The sequence below is a fragment of the Stegostoma tigrinum genome, chromosome 6, assembly GCF_030684315.1.
Source record: "Stegostoma tigrinum isolate sSteTig4 chromosome 6, sSteTig4.hap1, whole genome shotgun sequence".
NCBI classification, from domain to species: domain Eukaryota; kingdom Metazoa; phylum Chordata; class Chondrichthyes; order Orectolobiformes; family Stegostomatidae; genus Stegostoma; species Stegostoma tigrinum.
This window is the reverse complement of record NC_081359.1, coordinates 24,709,451-24,731,045: the sequence shown is the minus strand read 5'-3', so window position 1 is coordinate 24,731,045 and position 21,595 is coordinate 24,709,451. Positions and strand designations below refer to the sequence as shown.

Here is a 21,595-nt window from a genome sequence, read left to right as displayed (position 1 = left end):
AGAAGAAGAGTGACAACAAGTTTTCTTTTGTTTCAAGATTTCAGTCAAAAAGATTAGCATGGTCAATGGTTATAGTTGAATAATAGGCTGATTGACTGTCATTCCTTCTCTTTGTAGAGACAGTGAGAAAAAACATTGTGTGCCTCTCATTCCCGCACTTTCTGTAATGGTTGAATAATTTATCAACATAGAAAGTACTAATTATGATTCTTGCTGGTTCGTTTGGATGACATAATTATGATTTAAAACATGGGTTAACTGTGTCTATTTTCTGGTGTTCGAAGCCTGCTTGCATAGCTTTCTTTCATTGATTATTCTACCTAATTGTAATGCCCTTTTAAAAAGAATTTAAAGAAAACAGTGAGAAAAAAAATTGCAAGTGATTAATTGAAGCAGTCTATCTTTCCCTAATGACAGTGACTTTGTTGTGTTGAAATTAGGAATGTAATTGAGTGTAGTTGCTCTTTAATCTGATTACTTTACCAGTAGCTTGTGTGATGGTATCAGGTTTTAGCCTGTATTGCTAGGTCAACATGGACCAGTCCATTAAAGGAGCAAGGTTCAGTGAAAGTTCGCACTCTATTGTTTCACCATGGTTACAAAACAAGAAAGGAGAAATTTTGCATTTATAAACTCCAATTACATTGGGCCCCCAAGGTACAGAAGCTTGTTATTGTTTAAAAATTAAAAGCAGAAATGTAAACCTCACAATTGTCTCCCGAGTAAACAGAAGACTGCCCTTCACTTGCTGTATAAGCAGTGCACAGATGTTCTGAGTTGAATCCAATGTCAATACATTAAAAACATATATTTGTTCCATTTTACCCGGCCATATTTAATAGTGTTTAAACAGTATGCACCCTAGTCAATTGTGTATTAGCATAAGACCATACAATAATATACCAATGTTGTCATATGTGTACATTGGATGTAAAACGTTGATCAAAAAACTTATAGGACTAAAAATTACAGTGTCTTTCAGTTGTTCATATTGTCAAAGGTACTCTGCTGAAAAATATCACAAGAACTTTGATGGTTTGCCAATGTGCACCTAGGTCAATATTCCAGGGTACATCAGCACACGAATAAACACTGGAACTACTATATTTTGCTGTAACAATGTGATGGGAAATATGGTCTTTGGGCTGAATGGTGTTGTCACATTTGTATTGAAAATTGTACTCTATTTGCAGGATATATTTCTAAAAAAAAAGCAGGATTTAGAGTAATTTTCTGGGATGGGACTAGTGAGGGAAATGTGTTCCTTGAGAAAGAGGGAATGTAGACTTTTTTTAAAAGTCCTGTCATTGGTGGATATGTTCTCATTGGAGGATAGGACATGCAAAGTTGGATAGCCCATCGCCTTCCAGCCCTCCCCAGTTTGATTGTCATAATGTGGGATTCAGTAAGGCACACACTAGCCCGCCCATCCTTAAGCCTATTGAGGCATTTGTGGCCAATTAATTTCCATTTGAGGATCTCAATCAGCTTCCGTGATATGCTAGGCAGTGGATGGCAGGCAGTGTGCAAAGGTCATTTTATCACCAAAGTTGGTGAAAGGAGTGAAGAGGAAGGGGAGGGGGTGTCCTGCTTTGAGAGGCATGCTGTGCACTTTGGGGCCACCCTACCTAAGATAATACCACTCTCCCGGGTCTCGCTCCCTGGCGTCCTAAATCAGCTTCCATTGGCCTTATCACTCCACACTTGTCTCTCCATAACGTATCTAATTCATCCTTGCTGACAATGAAGCTTGCATCTACTGCCCCTCTGAGATTGCTGAATGATTGATAGCAAGGGCTTTAGACTAATCAGATTGACCAACACCTCTCAAAGGTAAGCCTGCCATCCACTGCAGGGCAGAGGTCAAGCCTCCACTTGCTAAGGCTGTTCACGGTGGACCATCACTATGCCGTTCAGTTTGCAAATGACTTGTCTTCTGGATGGGACTGAGAAGGGGTTACTGCCAAATAAAATTCAGCATAGTGACCAAGAATGAATTGCGTTCATTCACTTTGAAAACACATATGTGTCCTGCTGCTGCCTAACAGGTTAGGTTTTTGACCCGACTGTTATGTGCTTTTCAAACACTTCAAACAAAATACCCTTCAATGAAACTGTTGACAATTATATGAGAGACTAAAGACAGCTTCCACATTGATTATGAAATAAGACTGTTTCAGAAAGGAATCTTTTATTTGTGAAGATGTTTCTTGTACATGAAAAGATTGACAGAGGTCATTTTGGATCCAAAAGCGATATGATCTAGTCTGTGGCCAGTTCTCGTGATCAGACATTAATGTTTACTGAAGTAAATCTCAGAATAACCACTGATTAAGTGATACAGACTGTCCAATATGATTCATTGAAAGTGATAACATGTTTTCTGATGATAAATCATTGAGTAAATTACTATTTCTGTAATAGCTTCTCATGAAAATCCTCTTCACTTATCAACATTCTTTACTGAGCTACGAATGTTCATGAGCATCATAGCAAGAAGGCAGTGTTTATCATGTGGGAACATTTTGCATCAAAGTGACAGAAGCAGTAAAGTTAAGAGAGTTCGAAAGAGAGAAAGCAAAGTTGCTGAAATTTGTTAAAAACCAGCATATGCTGTAAATTAAGAGCAAAAACAAAGTTGCTGGAAAAGCTCAGCAGGTCCAGCAGCATCTGTGGAGGAGGAAGGGTCACTGGACCCGAAACGTTAACTCTGTTTTCTCCTCCACAGATGCTGCCAGACCTGCTGAGCTTTTCCAGCAACTTTGTTTTTGCTGAAGTTTGTTGTCGTGCGCACATCAGGACAGAAACAAGAATGCCACATTTAAAATGATCACCGTTTGTACTACTGGAGAAAAGGGGTGCTGACAAATCAACTGTTATTGGCTGAGATGTTGCCAACGAAAATTGCAGATGATAAAAGAGTAGACAGAGGAATGGATTAATTGCAAGAAATATCTTGTGCTGCCTGCTTTATGGTTGAAACTATGGGTTATTTTGGTAACATAAGATAAAGTCAGCTCGACATACTGACTTGACGTTGAATTTCTTGAGTAAACACTTTTTTAAAAAAAAATTCATTCATGGGATTTGGACATTGCCCTGTGGGCCAGCATTTGTTGCCCATTCTTAATTGCCTCTTGATATGAGTGGCTTGCTTTGGCCACTTCCGAGGACAGATTAGAATCAACCGTATTTCTGTGGTTCTGGACATCATCAGATCATGATCACAGACTGTCTTCGCTAAAGGACATTATTGACCGCCCTGATATTTACAGGGAAACCGGGAAATGGACAGACTGTAGATTCACCTGGACATCTATCCTTTTTACTACCCGTCTGTTTCCTGGGGCTGTTGTGGCAGAGCAATAATATTTCTACCTCTAAACCAGAAGTCCCACCTGCTCCAAGATGTAATAACATCTCTGAATAGGTTGTTTACCAGATATAATCCCTCTGTTTCTTGTTTTGTCAGAGTGAAAGAGTTAACAGTTCCTGGTAGGGAAAGTGGAAGTCCAAGATTGTAATCAGGTGCCATTGGGAACGGGCACCATAAACTTGATGACTGGGTGTGGCCTGGCTATATGGTCCACTGTAAAGTTCCCTGAGCTCCTGGAATCGGCTGGCTCCCACATGCCTTTCATTTCCAAGATTCATGAGTCCTTGGAATCCTGGTTGGCCAGACAAACATACAATCAGCTGCAAAATTATTGGGAATGTGGTCTCATTTACATGTCACCGTATAGCTGTCTTGAGTACGCTTTCCAAAGAACTGCACACCAAATAGAGTTAAACTGGAAGCAGCCTGTTAGCCGTGGACTGATGTCAAGTTCCACAAATTTGCTGATCCCTCCACTAAGCCATTGTCTGCTCATGTCACAGGCGGATGGGAGGGAGTTCGGTGAAATTTCTCCCTCATGAGTCAGTGCCTTCAAGGGTCAGGGTACAAGCACGTACGACTAAAGAAAGCACATTAGTCTATTAATTTTTTTTCCAATATGCACATACGAGTCAGCTCTCATACTGAGAGGGTAGGTAATTTCCATTTCTGCATTTTACTTAGGTCGCCGAACAAAATGTGGTGCTTTGTTTGTTTTGGCTTCTCCCTGTTTTTCAAGCCTTTTGAAATAGTCAATCACTTCTACAGGTGTGATGCGAAAGGAAATGTATGCTTTTTTTAATGAAAAATTAACGGTGGAAACTCAGTGCTCCAAGTGTTATATGTTCCAAAACGAGGTCAGGTGCAGACTTCTGAAGGGAACAAAGTGTATTGTTTGTCCATTACTGTCTGAGATATAATGGGTTTTTCAACAATAGCCATTGTGTAAATGTTCACTGCACACAGTTCCTTTCATCTTTAATTACTTCTACAATCACAGCAAGACAACATACCAGTTACAAATGATCCCAAATTTATGTTTGCTGACATTTTGTAGAGCACTGTATTTTGGTAGGTAAAAATAGATTTTGACTTCTACTTTCAAAATTGTTCTGCTAAGCAATTCTGGACACTGATTTTTAAGTAACTACAGGTTAAATTCTAGCTGCTAATGGATTTACTTTTCAGAAAGGCACTGATGACTGTAGCTGTTTGTCAGATCGACATGTTAAAGAGGTTATGATGTAGTATTTCCTCTATAAAGCATATCACTACAGGATCATACACCACAGGCCAGATTTTATGGAGTAACATGGTCTTGGCATCTGGGTAAAATCAGCACATGGTAGCAGCGTGTTTTGTGCCCGCCCGTGAGCATGTTGGTTGCCCTACAGCAATTTAACATTGAGAACACTGGCCATTGCTTTAAGGTAACACGTCTGCCCCTACTTCAGATGGGCACGGTGGTGTACTGGCAGTCCCTACACACTAAAGACCCCAGGTATGTCTGGGGTGGAGAGTGTTAGGAGGTAGGGTGGGTTGGAGGACTTGGTTCAAAGGCCTCTGGCTGACCTTATAGGCAGGAAGTAGAGGGATGAGACTATGTTGGGCCCAACAAATCGACAAGGAAGAAAGCTCCACTCACCTTCCTTTACTGAAAGCACCTCTGGGCTTCTTGCTTCCCTGCAGCCTTCCCCCGATAACCCCTTACCACAGGTAAAATACTAACAATGGCGCAATACATCCCATGAGCTACAATTGATAAGCCCAACAATGAGGGGCTGCCTAATGCCTCCTTATTTCTCCCTGTAAAATTTCTGACAGGTCAAAGTGTGAGTAGGTGTGAGAAAGGTTATCCAGTGCTGGAAGGGGAGGTGGAGGGTGAGGGGGTGAACTTTCGATCTCCACTTTCTCAACACTCCTGTCTTCTCCACTGTCCACCAACCCAGAAAAGAAAACACAGCACCACTCACAAACCTACCAGCAGGAGGGGGGCATAAAGTCATAAAATGCAGCTTTGTGAACTTGACAAGGATGTCAGCATATGATATGATATTCTGTCTGTAATGACTCTGGTGACCTTTGCTTGAGTTGCATGGCTCTAGGTTAAGACAGACGTTGAGGAGTTTATACTTGTCTGAGTTCTGTGCATCAGCCTTGATTCAGTGGGTGATCCTGTTTCTTATCAGGCACAAGCTTGAAGGTTTCAGTCCCACTCCAGGGTGGCAGCACACACACAAAAAAATTAGGGTTGAACTGGAAGATGTGGACAGCTAAATGTCTTTTGGTGGACATAACTAGAAGCACTCTTTTCACCCTGAATAATAGGAAATAGAAAGCTATCTGTGTGGCCACAAAGAACAGCATTGCTTTTTTCAAATTGACTTTTTAGTGAGTGCATTTTGTGACTTTGTCTGTGGTGTAATATATGTCGTCAAAAGGCTGTGGAATCCCGTCCCACTTCGAAAAAACATCAATGCACAACCTAAGTTGTCAGTCCAGTATTTTGTTAAGAGAGAAACACTACTGGAGATTCTTTCACAGAAGTTAAACAAGGTCAAAATGAGGCCTGAGATAACAAGGTGTAGAGCTGGATGAACACAGCAGGCCAAGCAGTGTCAGAGGAGCAGGAAAGCTGACATTTGGGGTCTAGATCCTTCTTCAGAAATCTCAACCCGAAACGCCAGCTTTCCTGCTCCTCTGATGCTGCTTGGCTTGCTGTGTTCATCCAGCTCTATACCTTGTTATCTCAGATTCTCCAGCATCAACAGTTCCTACTATCTTAAAATGAGGACTTACAACAACACATTGAAAATGCTGAAGTAAAAACAAAATTTGCTAACATGGCAGCATCTGTAGAGAGAAACAGAGTTGATGCTTCAGACTGATGATTGTTCAAAACAACAAGCATTGGTCTCTGCTTCTCGCTAAGTTGACTTGAACATAGGAGGCATGATCAGTAAGTTTGCAGATGACATGAAAAGTGATAACCAGCAAGGAGGAAAGCCTTAGTGACAGGATAACATAGGGTCAGATAGGCAGTACAGTGGCAAATGAAATTTAATCCTGAAAAGTGTGAGGTGATGCATTTTAAGAGGACCAACAAGCCAAGGGACTCGGCAATGAATGGTAGGAACCTAGGAAGTACAGATGATCAGAAGGATCTTAGTGTGCATGTCCATAGATCCTTGAAAGTAACAGAGCACTTAGATAAGGTGATTAAGAAAGCAAATGAGATACTTGATTTCATTAGTCAAGGCAACTGAGTACAAGAAAAAGGAGGTTATGATGAAGCCATGTGTAATGTTATGTCACATCTCGTCACCACACTAAAGATGTGATTACACTAAAGAGGGCACAGAAGATATTCACCAGGATGTTGCCTGGCCTGGAGCAATTCAACTATGAAGACAGACTACATAGGTAGATTTGTTTTCCTTGGTGCAAGAAGGCTGAGGGGTAATCTTATTAAGATGGACAAAGTTCTGAAGGGCATAGAAAGTAGATAGGGAGAAACTTTTCCCATTAGTAAATGGTAAACAACCAGGGAGAAAAGCTTTATGGTAAGGTAGAGCAGATTTGCAGAAACCTTTTATTTACCTTGAGGGTTGTGGGTATCTGGAATTGATAGCTTAAAGGCAAGGTAAAGTCAGAAACCCTTAAGGCATTTAAGAACTATTTAGATGAGCACTTGAAATGCCATAGCATACAAGGCTATTTTCCCAGTGCTGGCGAATGGATTAGATAGTAGATAGTTGATGACTGGTGTAGACATGATGGGCGAGAGGGCCTCTTTCTATGTTGTAAAATCTCTATGACTATCTGGCTGTAAGTGGACAAAAATGAGTTGTAAGAGGCTTTAAGCAAATACAGAAGCAGGAAAGAAATGATGGAGATCAAAGGAGAAGCCCTATGACATAGCAAAAGAAACGGCAGATTAATTGTCAAAAACGATAATGATGCAAGACTAAGGAGGATGATAATAGAAGCAGTAAATCAGCAAGTTAAATATAATTGCTTATAATCCAAGGTGATTGTAAAATATCCCATTGCTTTTCTTCAAAGAGTATTGGAGATTTTCTCCAATGTCCTGTGCTACATTCCTTCTTCAACCAGCACTACTAATACAGCTCCACACATGCTGTCTGATCTCATGAATGTTTTCGGCAATCCTCATTATTATTCTTTTTGTATCATAGCAATACATTGCTTTTGTATCCCTAAAATAAATGAGCTCTCTGTTATCCCGTGGCTGTCTGTGGTTGCTTTCGTGTTTTTAAATCTGTTGCCACTTTTCCTGCAACAGTGACTTCACTTCAACAAGTACTTCATTAACTGTCAAGAGTTTTGGATATCTAGTGGTCTGGTGGACATCTAAGGTGCTATCAAAAGACACGCTCTTCCTTTCACATGGATTAATAATTTTTTTTGTTTATCTTTTCTTGAAATTCACTTACTTAAATCTTAGGCCATGGGAGTTGTGACAAGATTTCCTTCACAATTTGAATTTGTGGTGAAGTGGTGAACATTGGTGTAGGTATAAGCAACAATTTGCTCCTCAATTGAGTTTGCTCTATCTAGCATCATAAGTACCACCGTGATAAGCATAATGCAAAAAAACTACTCAGGGACACCCATAACAGCAGCTTAAAAAATAAGTAGCAACAGAGAAGCTGGAGATTGAAGGAAAGCAAAACAAATCAGGAAATCTAATCATTAAAAAGTATATCAATCTTGATAACAAATGATTGCTGGAGGCCTAATAGAAGCCATGGCTCAATTGTCAAAGGAGTCAGGATCATATAATCCACAAAGGGTGAAACTTGGTACAGTCATACTGTGTTAGTTCCACATGTTCACTTCCCTTCCAGTCTGACATTTTTTAAAAAATTATGTTTTACTTCAAAATAGATGAAAATGTTAAAGTCAATAATGAGCATCTAAGTCTTATTCTTGACAAGTTAATTGTAGCCTCATGAGGATTGACAAGTTTTTTTCACAGGGCTTCCTATAATCAGTGCATTCTTTTTCTTCGTCTCATACAGTGTTCTTTCCAACTGCATTGTAACTCATGGCTACAGTATATTGTTGCCCAAATAGCACCGTGCCTTCTTTTTCTTGTAAGCGGCCTTTGATGTGTGTGTGTGAACTGGATAGCAGCAGTACAGCACATACCCCGGAATTTATCACAAAGATATTGTGTTTCTGCAGTTGAGACAGGATCTTTGACTGATATCATGATTTATAATACACTTTAAAGGTTTATCATCCTCTGGAAGCTTACACTTAAGATGAAAATTATATCATGGGCATATTCAGAAACATGTAAAGTGATAATGCACTGCTTCAAGTTGTGGCACATTTAAGTCAATAAAATATTCATAGCACAAACTTGTCTTTATGACCTTTATCAGAATAACTGTAAAACAGGATATTCACTAGATATGGAAGTTTTCCCGTGCGTTAAGTCAATTTTGTTGTTTATCAAAAGGTAAAAGGTCAGGAAATCGCAACAATTTTTTTTCATACACCTATTCAATAATAGTGAATGACAACAAGAAAATGCCAGTAACAAAGACATGTATGACAGGGAGATGAGGAGAATAATAGATAATTTTTTTTCAGTGTTTTTCAGTCTAACGTTAAATGGGTCTGGCAATTGTAATTGAGTAATGTGGTTTTCAGTTGTCAGGTTTCTATCTTTTGTTTTAAAAAAAAACAGACAAGAGGCACATTTGAAAAGATCTTAATTTTCTTCAGATCAAACCTGCTAGCTTTGATTTCTCTCACAGCATTGTGGAAAATCTGTCACAACCGTTGACTGATTTGCTTTTCTCTAAAAGAAGATGGTTATTTTCCTGCGATGTTTGAACTGAGAAGTGTTTGATAATTCTCGATGCATATTAGATGTAGCTAATGCAAGTCTGATGACTAAGACAGACTTTGTGTTCTTTTCTGATCAGTAGTAGGCCTTGGGTTTGATGCTATTTTGGTCATAGCCAAATTTTTGTCAGAACTTTTACATAGTCCTCACGACTTCAGTAATATTCTGCGACACTTCATTCCAGACTTACATTGATTTTTTGACTTTAGCCCTAAAATTGAGTTCCTCAGGGACAATTGCTCTCAAGCGAAATGAATGTAAGGATGGTTCCTCTTTTCATTTCCCTGCAGTCTTGGACAGTCCACTGCATTTGCTTGCAAGAGCTTCCCGTTTCAATTTCAAGATGACTAACAATGCCGTTCTTGATCTACCTCATGCAGTATATCTTTCCAATCCTCTTTCAGTCACTTCCTTTGTTAAGTTCTTATGTTTTATAATTTGGCCAATCCAACATTTTTGCCTTTTTCTTTGGTAACATTCACAAACAATCTTTCCTCTTCCTCCATCCCGAAAATATCTTCTTTGCTCTTGTGCTCTTTTCAGCTGACCTGCCCTATCCTCCTCCAGTGACACATTTGATAATTTTCTAATCTTTGTTCTACTTTTCTCCAGGCCCATGTTTCAGTCTTGTGCAACAGGAGACTCCATATCAAAACTTGAATCTTCTTTTCTTAACATATCTATTTCTTCTTATGCTGGACAATTCTTTTCTCGGAGAGTGCATTATTTTGCTATTTCAGACTTAACTTCTTTACAACAATAATTATCTTCCAACAAATGCTTCCTATGTACTTACATTGAAATGCCTTCTCCAGCTATTGTCCATTTTTGCATCTGTGTGTGTGTGAGAGATTGTTTGTGTGGAGTTTACATTTTTTTCCCCCTGTCTGTGTGGGTTTCTCTGGGTGCTCTGGTTTCCTCCCACAGTCCAAACTTGCACAGGTTATGTGGATTGTTCATGTTAAATTGCCTGTACTGTCCATTGATGTGGAGGCTAGGTGGATTAGCTACGGGAAGAATAGGGTTACAGGGATAGGGCAGGGGTATGGGTCTGGGTGGGATGTGCTTCAGAGAATCGGTATGGACTTGATGAGCCAAATGACCTGCTTCCATACTGTAGGGATTCTGTGATTTATCTTAACTTCAACTTTTCCACTGTTGCTTCTTTCAGTAGTCAAAAAGAAGGTCAGTTGATGGAGATGGAGAGATTTCCAGATGATCAGATCTGAGTTGCCAGCACAACAGAATATCTCTAGACGCTAACAGATAAAATGAATGAAGAGTTGAAACATTACGGAATAAAAATTAATGTTAAAAAACTTACCTGTGAGGATTAGTATTCGAAATTAGCAGAGGAGACTTTAAGAAAAAAAACCAGTATCGTGAAGAATTGCTCTGTGAATTATTTGTGTTAAGGTTGAAATAATTTCTTCCTGTTTGCATTTATGATATTATTACGTGATTACAGTTGTTTGCTGTTGTATCTTTAGACTAGGATTTAGTTTTCACCTGGTCTCATCAGGCAGGAAGTAGTGACAGCAAAGTGCCTGTCTGGTTGCCCTTCCCGCTTGATTCTCTTCTTCACTTTGAAGTCTATGTGCCCTGCCCAGTGTGAACAGCTCAAAACTCCTAAAAGTTTACATAACTAACACAGCCCCAGAAATTTTAGTCTTTACCTGTGTGTGCTTAACATACATACAATGTATTTAATTATCCTCCCCATCGCTAGAAAAATAGTTTGAGTGCAATGGTTTTTGGCCATTTACTTTAACCCATTATTGTATGGTCTGCAGATAAGAGAGCTTTAGCTGGTAAACAGTAGTAACTGTTGGAAGATAGCTGATCATGGACAGTGGGCCCTCCCCCATTCATTTTCCTCCACCTTCCAGCTAATTGTCAGATTCAAATGTGTAAGAAATAGGAACAAATCACCTCAAGCTGACATTGCCTTTTAATTTCCCGCAGAATCCTAACATTCTATTCATTTAAACTATGACACATATTTGGCTTTTAAAAGTCCCATAAATCAATATCAAGCTAACTGCAGTAATTATTACAAGTTAGAGCATAATTTTCAAGCTGAAAGCTCCATGTCGAATTTTAGCATATGCAAACTAGGCAATTCTAACATGTATAGATATTAATATTGGGAATCAGGTAACGAGATACCAGCTATGAATAATGCATTAACAGTGGCTGATCTTTATGAAAGAAATGAATTCAGCATGTAATCTAATTAGTAAAGGCAGTCTATTACATCTAGCAAAAAAGCAATCGTCCTTGAAATAAGTTTATTTACAATATCTCTCCCAGCACTTTCAACAACTTCAAAAATGTTATTAACTGATGTGGAATGCTCACTGAATTTAGATGTGTTTGTTTTTAATATGACTTTTTTCATGTTCTCCAGTTCCAGGCCAGGAAGACCTCCGAAACGATCTCAGAGTGTTACATCCCCTGAGAACTCCCACATCGTGCCACACACTGTCCCTGGTCTAATGTCCCCAGGAATGATCCCACCTACAGGTAAGTGGTTTTTTCAAGAGAATAATCTTTATCTTGCTTGCATGTTGCCTTGAATTAACAGTCAGTGCTCTAATACCAAAGTGTGCCCTTCAGGTTTTGTATTTTACTCAGGATTGACATGAAATTAAATAGTACACCCATTTCCCCGTTCGTTGCAACGTGCGGATTCCTTTCATACCTACTGTCAGTAATGATTAATAGAATTTCATTAATTGCTTACACTGTATACCAGCCTTTCCTTGCCACGGCGGGAGGCAATTTCTAAAAATAAATCCATCCTCTCTCTCTGTCCTCCGATTTGGGAGGAAACAATGATTCAGGAAGTTTCAGGAGGTGTTAAAATGTCCCTATGGTGGTGCTTTATTGATTATTCAGTTAGTGAATGCTCCACCAGCATGGAACTGAGGTGCTTGGAGCTGGAGAATCACAGCTCTGGGTCTTGCTGTATAGTGAGTTCAATGGTCTCAGTCTAGCATCATAATTCACTTCAGTACTCCTGTGCTACAGGGGGAGAGGAGAAAGAAACTGCCTGGCTTCCTGTTCCACTGGGCAGAAAGTGAGATATTAGTCTTATGTTCAGCTGTGGAGTCCCTTTGGATTGTATGATCTGACAGAGAATTGGTGAAAAAAGACATTTTATTGAAGCTTTTCGTCTTGCACTCCTGAAGACACTTCTCAAGCAGGTAAAAGGTAAAGGGCATTTATACAGTCTAGCCAATGGATACAGTGCTCAAGATTGAAAATAGGGAGAGTTTTGGCAAGAATTTTCCAAAGGCACTCAGAGTCTTGGGTAATTTGTAATATAATTCTCATAACTCAAGAAGAAAATGGTAAGCACTTGTACTTATACACTCCCATGAAGATTTCTCATCTGCTGATGGGAGAAGTTAAATTTTAGGTAGCAAGGTCAAATCTCCAGGGACAGAACTGATACAATGGTGCTTAGCATTGATCCCAAGACCAATGGAAAGCTAAGGTTTTGTATGGATCTCACTCTGTTAAACAATGGAACTCGAAGAGAAATCCATTCTGTTTTATCAGATGAGGATAGTTGTCAAAATTGGCAAGGACCATGTTTTTCACAAAATTTGAAGCAAGCTGTGTTTTCTGGAAGATTCTCCTGCACAAGGGCTCAAGATTGCTGACTCCATTCATTATATCATTCAGGGATATTGCATCAGCTATCTATCATTTGGTATTTTCCCTGCACCAGAGATTTTTCAAAGAGTACTGTCTGGAATTCTGTAGGGGAAGCTGGGAACCATTTGCACATAGATAAGTTCCTGGTGCATGAAAAAAATGAAGAAAGAACACATCCAGAGCATTAGGGAATTACAGGCCTTACACTAAATGCAAAATGCTAATTTTCAAGAATGGCAGTCACATTTCTAGGACAGTTAATCCAAGAACAAAGTGGATCCCAGGAAGACAATGACCATCAGTGAACTTCAAGCACTGTTTAAATGACACACACAACTTTGGGTACTTTGAAACAAGTGGGGAACAACTTTTTTTCTGCAGGGGTGGGCAAAATATGTTCTAGGACATTGAGTGCCGAATAAATACGAGGAATGAAATGACAATAACGGGAGATTTATTTGTGGACAATGCCCATCATGATTGCTACCTGCAATTGCAGCTGGTATCAGGCAGGCTGCAACTTGCTCCTGAAACTATAGTGTCTCTTGTTAGGTGCCAATATCATCTCCATTTCAATTTGGCTATTTGCATTTGACAATCTTGCCCCAAAATTTATGCAGTTGGACATGTGCACAGAACCCAGAATTCCTACAGGTGTTAGGCTCTCTACCACACATTTCAACTGTACAAGGCTGTAGGCAGAAACATGAGTACATATTAAACATTGTAAAATATTTATAATTTCTGCAATTAAACTACCCCCTTGCAAATTTACTAAACATAGAATTTACAGTGCCAAAGGGAAGAAAAGATGATACAACTCTTGACAACTAAATATGTTTGGTAGTGTGTAGAAGATTTAATAATTGGCTTAATTTTAAAATTATGAACCAAGGGAATATAATGCCAGTCAATGTCCAAGCTGGATATTATTTTTAGATGCCTCATTTTCGTGCAAGATGTTTTGGGATTTATTATTTTTTTCTCCCCACATGTCATAAATAGATGATAACAAAGCCTTGAAAAGGAGTACTCTGACAGGTTTCTATGATTGCTGAGCTTTTCGCAAGTAGAAAAGGAAAAGGGAAGGAAGTTTAAACTCTGTGTGCTATACCAAGCGCCCTTGTTAAAACTCCAATACACCATGGGGAAAATTCATTGAGTAATTGATGCCATCGCAGCGCACACAGAAATCATGCACTTGATTCCAGAATATCATTAATTCCTCTCCCTTGAGTAGCTTTGATGTGAGGCCTTGTTGAGAAATGACATTGGTATTTGTTGCTGTATTGCTGGAACATTTTTATATATTGCATTCAATTGCACCTTCCTCGGAAGAGCCTTTCACAAACACTTCCCGATAGAAATGCCTGGAGTTGCTGATGAACAATACACAAACAGTAGCTGTGGAGAGAGTATTTACTTTTGTATACAATGCGAAAATGCACTTTATCTCAAGGTCTCTGTTGTACTACAGCAGTTGACATTGAAGACATGAAAGAAAATAGAAGAACCACTTGTTTGCTATTGTGGTTGTTATGTGTTTTGATCATTGTTACACCATGGTCAGGTTAAGTGCAGTTATTGAGGTGTGAACAAAGGAATTGTAATATTTGTGTTGACATGAAATAAATACCGAAAAACTGGGAATGTTTTCACATCTAGTCAGCAACCAAATGGGAACGGTGACTAATGTTTTGGGTGTAACCCCAACAAAAAGCTTTAAATTATGGGACAGAACTTTCCATCTAGCATTTTGTCCATAGATTTATCAACAACAGTAACAAGCAGCAAAAATAAGTTAATAGGCATCAGTTTTTGGATCACAAGACCATAGAATCAAATCACACTCCAGGATTTGAATACAAAAATAGTCACAGCTCGTACTTTAACCTTGCACTTTCATAGGGGGATGTCTTTTGCATGACATCCTAAAAGCCTGCACAGCTGAAAACAAAACTCACAGGGCATCATTTTGAAGAAGAGCAGGCAATCTGCTGATCAAATCACCACTCATTGTCTATCATGAAAACCTATGAAATATCCTACATCCACCATTTTTGATCTTGAGTGGAGATCAATTTACCTCAGACTATTGTGGAAGGGGAAAGGTGTCTGAAAATTTTGAACAGCAGGTGAACGTAGCTGTCTCACACTGCTGTTCTCGTTTCCTCCAGTAACAGAATGCTGCTGTCAAGCCAAATGTGTTGCTTCCCACACATGAGTGATGTGATATGACACCATCCAGTACTATGCAGCTTGACTGATTGGCACCACATCTACAAACATTCATTCACTCCACCATTGAAGATCAGTAGCAGCGGTGTGTACTATTGACAGGTTGTGCTGCAGAAATTTACCAAAGCACCTCAGATAGCACCTTCTATAACGACAACCACTTGCAACTAGAAGGGCAGGGGCAACAGATACATAGAAACACCACCACTTTCTGTAAGGTCTCCTTCGAGCCACTCACTGTCCTGACTTGGAGATATACCACCTTTCCTTAACTGTCACAAGGTCAAAATCCAGGAATTCCTCCCTCATGGTATCATGGGTCTATGGTACATGGACTGCAGTGGTTCAAGAAGGCAGCTCACAATCTCCTTCTCAGGGACAACAAGGGACATGCAATAAATGATGGCCCAACCAGCCGAGCCCATGTCCCATTAGTTAATTCAAACAACATATCCCATTGACCATTCTCGACTTGCAGCATGCCGCTTGTGCTCAACCATGCTGTTCTGGTAAGTCTAGGAAAAGTATATCCACAATTTGATATGATTCTGCATTTGGATATCATTTATTAAATAATCCAGACTGTTACACTAGAAACAAATTTAAGATCATTAGCCAGACCCGCAGTCTGATGCCTTGAGCATGCTAAAAGTTAAAACAATAAATACTCAGGACATTGTTTTATGTAGGCAAAAGGAATTTGCACCTCTATCAAAATAAAGTGTCATGAAGACAGTCAAATTTTGCTGCATCCCTATGACAATGTCTTGACCAGTGAGAATCTGCCTGCTCAGTCTGAAAATGAAGATTGACAGTTAGCTGTTCGTGTTGAATCTCCACGTCAGTTATGGTCCAACCAGTCAGCACCCTCTTCCACCTGTATAAAATTACTACTCTTTGCTGAAGTCTGTTTCTTGCGTCCTGGTTCTGATAATGTTAAGACCAAAAGTTTCAAATACTAGTCTCCTTTTACTGATGTTTAAAATTAGGAGAGTTATCCCTGGCCAAAAAAAAAATGAAGGAACTGTGAATGTAGGAAATCTAAAACAAAAACAGAAATTGCTGGAAAATCTCATCCGGTCTGGCTGTATCTGTGGAGAGAAATCAGAGTTAATCTTTTGGGTCCAGTGACCCTTCCTTAGACCTTAACATTAAATCTGATTTCTTTCCGTAGATGCTGCCAGACCTGCTGAGGCTTTTCAGCAATTTCTGCTTTTGGCTAAGTTATTCCTGGTGTTCTGGCCAGTATCTGTCTCTTAACCAACATTACAATAGACAGGTTTTTCTGAACATTATTATATTGCTGTTTCTGAGAGTTTGCTATGAGCAAATTGACTTCCACATTTCCAACATAACAGCAGTGACAACTTCAAAAAGGATTTTATCGGCTCTAAAATGCTTTTAAATGAATGGTACTCATGAAAATTGCTTCATGTAAATGCAAGTCTTTCATTAGTTATAAAGTACGAAGAGTTTTATGGGGCGCATAAAACTATCTGTTACAATTTTCGATTATGGTCTCATGTGAAGCTCTATACCAGCAAGACTAATTTGTAAAATCTATTTCGTCGTATTGTATAACACAGATGGAGACCACTTGGCCCACGTTGCTTGTATTGACTTACTGAAAGCGCAGTCCAAATTTATTCCCAATTCCCTCTTTTTCCCCCTTAGCCTTGCAATGCTTTTGCTTTTAAATATCAAACGTCCTTACTTCCCTTGCAAAAATGACTATTTGAATCTGTTTTACCAGCCTTTCAGAAGTTAATCGATTCTACATCACTGAAATTTTACTAAGTAAGACAAATGTCTCCTCATCTCATGTAAGATGCATATATTTTGAGATCTGCCTTCAATAGGGCTGATTTTAAAAAAAAGAGGTGGGATGAATCATAGATTTGTGATTCACCTTTTCAAAATATAGGAAGGTAATTTTAACCATGCTGGTTGGGCAAGGTAAATACAAGGACAGTTGTTAAAATTATGACAAAACCCATTTACTTCCAGTTTTACCTGGTTCGGATTGAGGCACAATACATTCCTCGAAGGAGGTTCCGTATTTTAAATATTTTAGTGACCCTGTCCCGCAGCAGACTACAGCAGGCCATGTTTTCAAACTCTCAGGAAAGATAACAGAGAAGGGAGCCTAGTACCGTTAGATCTGATGTGGAGGTGCCGGTGTTGGACTGGGGTGGGGAAAGTCAAAAATTACACCACACCAGGTTATAGTCCAACTGGTTTATTTGAAATCACAAGATTTCAGAGTGCAGCATCAGGTGCAGTGAGAAGAGAGGACTCAAACACAGAGTTTACAGGCTTGAGGTGAAGGGCAGAGAGATCAAAGGACCATACAACTGGTGTGAGTGGAGTGAACAAGACTAAACTGGCCTGTTGTGTATTTAATCATTCAAGTCTTCCTGCATTCTAGAAATTGCAGAAGCAGCGTATGAACGACTCTGTTGGAAAGGAGACACAAGTTTCGATTAAGATACAAATTCCAGAACCTGTTTCAAGTCACTGCCCTGAGATAATTAAAGGTTTCATCAGTGTCTGCCTAACTTTCCAAACTTCAAACGGGCAGAGCGATAGGAATAAACAAAAGGTGACATCTCATGTCAGACACTGGACTGTAGGTGTGAGGCCTTGACCAGAATCTCTCTGAGAGTTTTAACCTGGAATTAGACTGGTTTCATTCCGAAAGCAGGAATTTATAAAATGTCACACTGACTGACTGTGACTACAAATTGTTTGTTTCTTGAACAAAATAGAATGTATTTGTAAATAAACAAACAACATGGATGGAATGATTCACCCCATAGGCTTGTGTGTGTGTGTGTGTGTGTGTGTGTGTGTGTGTGTGTGTGTGTGTGTGTGTGTGTGTGTGTGTGTGTGTGTGTGTGTGCGTGAGAGAGAGACTGATTTTTTTTGTGCTAACTGAGCTTGTGATCAGCCTTTGTGATTTATTGTTAACCGCTTCTTACTATGGTATTACATCTATTTTGCTCCACTGCAAATAGAATGCCTTACACAAGGAACAAATGTGATCTCATCGTCATGAATTCATCAGAAATTTTCTCCAGCAAAGACCAGCTGCAAGCAATTTTAAGACAATTACGACACTTCTTCTTTCTACAGAACCCGAAGACAAAAAAAAGAGGTGCTGTGGCATTGTGCTTTTGTCACTGGACTAGTAATCTGAAACTTCAGATTACTCTTGGGTTCTTGTGGTACAATGGTAGTATCACTACCTTTGAGCCAGAAGCCCTGAGTCACTTCCAACCTGCTCCTGAGGTGTTTTATAACATGTTTGAAAAGATCTTACAAAATATCTAAGACAAAAGTAGCAAAGAACAGAGATAATGACCATATTCTAACCAAAGAGGATGAGGATTCTATTTCTATAACAGCATATACAAGATTAAACCAATTATGAACTAAAGGAAAATAAATTTATGTAAACTTTGTACATAATACAGCCTGCTCATTCATAAAATTGTTTCCCAGCTTAGTAGAAAACGCTGGAGGGTCTGTAGTGAGCAAGACACGATCTTTATATTTAAAAACCAAAAGAACTGCGGATGCTGTAAATCAGGAACAAAAACAAAGTTGCTGGAAAAACTCAGCAGATCTGGCAGTATCTGTGGAGGAGAAAACAGAGTTAACGTTTCGGGTCCGTTGACCCTTCCTCAGAACAATCGTTATATTATCTTGTTACATTAAAGTCTGACGCCGAAATGGAATCAATGATTTTTTATATGTTACCGAACATTTCATTGAACTATTTCTAAGCCATTCCCTTCGACCCCAACTTAGGGAAGCTTTTGGTTTTTTTTTCCAGGTACTTTTTGTTCTTGTATCCAGAGATATTTAACTGCACAGATTTCTTCCTAAATGCAATGGAAGTAGATTAATGTCCTGCAGAGAGAGCACAATACAAAGATGGAGCTGGATAATTTCTTAGAGGCATAAGGCAAGATTTTCAGAAGAAAATTTAAAATGTGAGCAACAGACAGCAGCGATTGAAAATTGGGAACGATAACCTGACTGCCTCCTGTTCATATCCAGGGTCTGCCTGATAAAATTTGCAAGTGACCCCGTAAGTGAAAAGACAGCAGGCTAATTAAAAATGCAAGTTGAGGTACTTCAATCTAGAATCCTAATTGTAATTTTTAATTAAAATGGATTTTGTATGAGGTACACATGCTCCATTCACTTATACCACACACTGAATAGTGCAGCAAAACCCAAAAAAAATTGGTGTGTGTGTGTGTGTGTGTGTGTGTGTGTGTGTGTGTGTGTGTGTGTGTGTGTGTGTGTGTGTGTGTGTGTGTGTGTGTGTGTGTGTCCACAAGTGACCTACCAGACCAGACAGAACTGGTGTGAGCTTTTGGGTGATTTTCGGTGCTGCCCGATACCATGTCATTGAGGTAACAGAACCTGTCAGTTTCCTTGCTGACAAGTATGGGATATGCTCATTGGGCTATCTTTGTGCCCAATGTTATCATGATTGAGAATCTCCTGATATCCATCCCTGTTGGCAGTTCCTCAGAATGCCACAGAGAACATGCGAATTATTTCAAAAACTCTGGAGGCACAATCAAAATCAGCCATGTGTAAATGCAAAGCAAAAATATGACTCTTAACATGATTACAATTCTGATATCAGAGCCCGGGGTCAATCATTACCCAAGCCTCTCAAAGCTATTCTTTATCACAATGCACCATGTACAGTAGGGCATAAACACATGCACCGTGAGTGTATTTATGTATATGTTGTAACCTAAAACTAATTGTTGGAAGTGATCCCACTCATAGCCAGCCATAGAATGGTATAGTGTGGGAAAATGGAATGCTGCTACTGGTATTGTAGAAGGGACTGTGTTGAGGTTTGTTTGGAGACAAACTGTAAGGGCAGCATTGGAGACGCCTGATGCTGTATTTGATATGTGTCACCCCAGATTACCCTCTCGATAATGGTGGTGCTTATACACAAACAGCTTTCTATTCCTGCACTGATCATGTTCAAATCAATCCCTTAAAATCTAGAAATAATTCCCATGCAAAATGATTATCCACTTTTTGGAATTAATTTGGAAAAGATGATTTGAGCATAGCATTGTGGGGAGAATTCAAAATTGAAGTCATTGTGCAGTTTGTTCCTTTTCTTTGTTTTTCATTTGTAATGTTGAAACAAGAGAATTAATGGGCATGTTGCACCAGTTTAAGACACAGCGCAGCAACAATTTCTGAAAACAAGGCTAAAGTTGCAGGTCACTCTGAACCTTGGTGGAGTTCATAGTGAGTCCATTGTTATCAAGTGCCAGGACACTGGATTGCACATTTTATAGTCACCACAACATAAACTCCTTTATATCTGTAATTGCCAGAATAATGCAAGAGTTGTTAAAAATAGAAATTCAAATACTTTAATTATAAAGAGGCTTCATGTAGAGTACTAATCACAGTATTTGTCATGCTAATGTTCAGAGCTTCAGTTTATTCAACAGACTGCAGAACTTGTCCACATTGGTTAATATAATCTGTCCAAGGCGATTTGAAAGTTTATGTATGATTTTTGTTTTCTCCCTTCCATCTTTTTAATTGCTAACTCTTTCCTCTAAATATTGTCATATTCTATTAAAGAGGTACATCACAAATTAGTGCAGCCAAATCACCAGAGGCACATTGCCGTCTTCATGCAGAACATCACTTGCCCAATCAGGCACTTTGTTAGAAGAAGCTACTGAGCTGTCCATCTGCAGTTTGTATACAGGGAACTTGTCTTCTCCCTGATTGCTCATTTTCAAGCTTTCTTCATTTACCACCAGTGGTGAAGTACCCATTGCAAATATTCAGGCAGCAAGTGCAACTTACTTAATTATGATTGTAATTATGGTCAAAATCCAATGAGATCAAATGGATATTGAGAATGTTATGAAAAGCAATTCTTGATCTTATCAGGGCTGTGGCCTTATTGTTCCCAGTTACGGGGATAAAATAGAACTTTGATAATGTTTGATTGAAAGTCAGTTGTGTTGTTAATCCAGAGATCCAATCAGGATTTGGCCATTGATGTTCTTTCTGTAAACAACAGTAAGTTCATTTGCAGTTGACAAACCAAACAGTGTGACCAGGTCTTTGTTTCTTTGCAGTCTGTGTTCGGTGAATCTAGTTAAATGTCAAAGAAAATTTCCTTTTATTCTGTTTGCCAAATATGCCCCTATCCACTTAAGTTATTGATTTTATTGGTATCCAAAAGACATTTATAGAGAAATCTGACTTAAGGGCAATATTCTTAAATGTCTAGTTTGATGCAGTATTCTCAAGGTTGTGGCATTCTTAAAAATATTGGGGACAACTTAATACCCTTCCCGATAGTGAGTTTTGTGGTGTGGGGTATTTAATCAAGTGGGCAGTAGATGGCTCAAAAC

General features: G+C 39.2%; 1 protein-coding gene across 4 annotated transcripts in view; it reads left to right on the top strand.

The window, feature by feature from the left end:
* LOC125453139 (dachshund homolog 1-like) overlaps positions 1 to 21,595 on the top strand; it is a 583,370-nt gene that overhangs the window by 184,257 nt on the left and 377,518 nt on the right. For all 4 annotated transcript variants that reach the window (XM_048532306.2, XM_048532308.2, XM_048532307.2 and 1 more), the window contains one exon: positions 11,671 to 11,786. In XM_048532306.2, the coding sequence (XP_048388263.1) occupies positions 11,671 to 11,786 (116 nt within the window). The remainder of the gene's footprint in view (positions 1 to 11,670; positions 11,787 to 21,595) is intronic.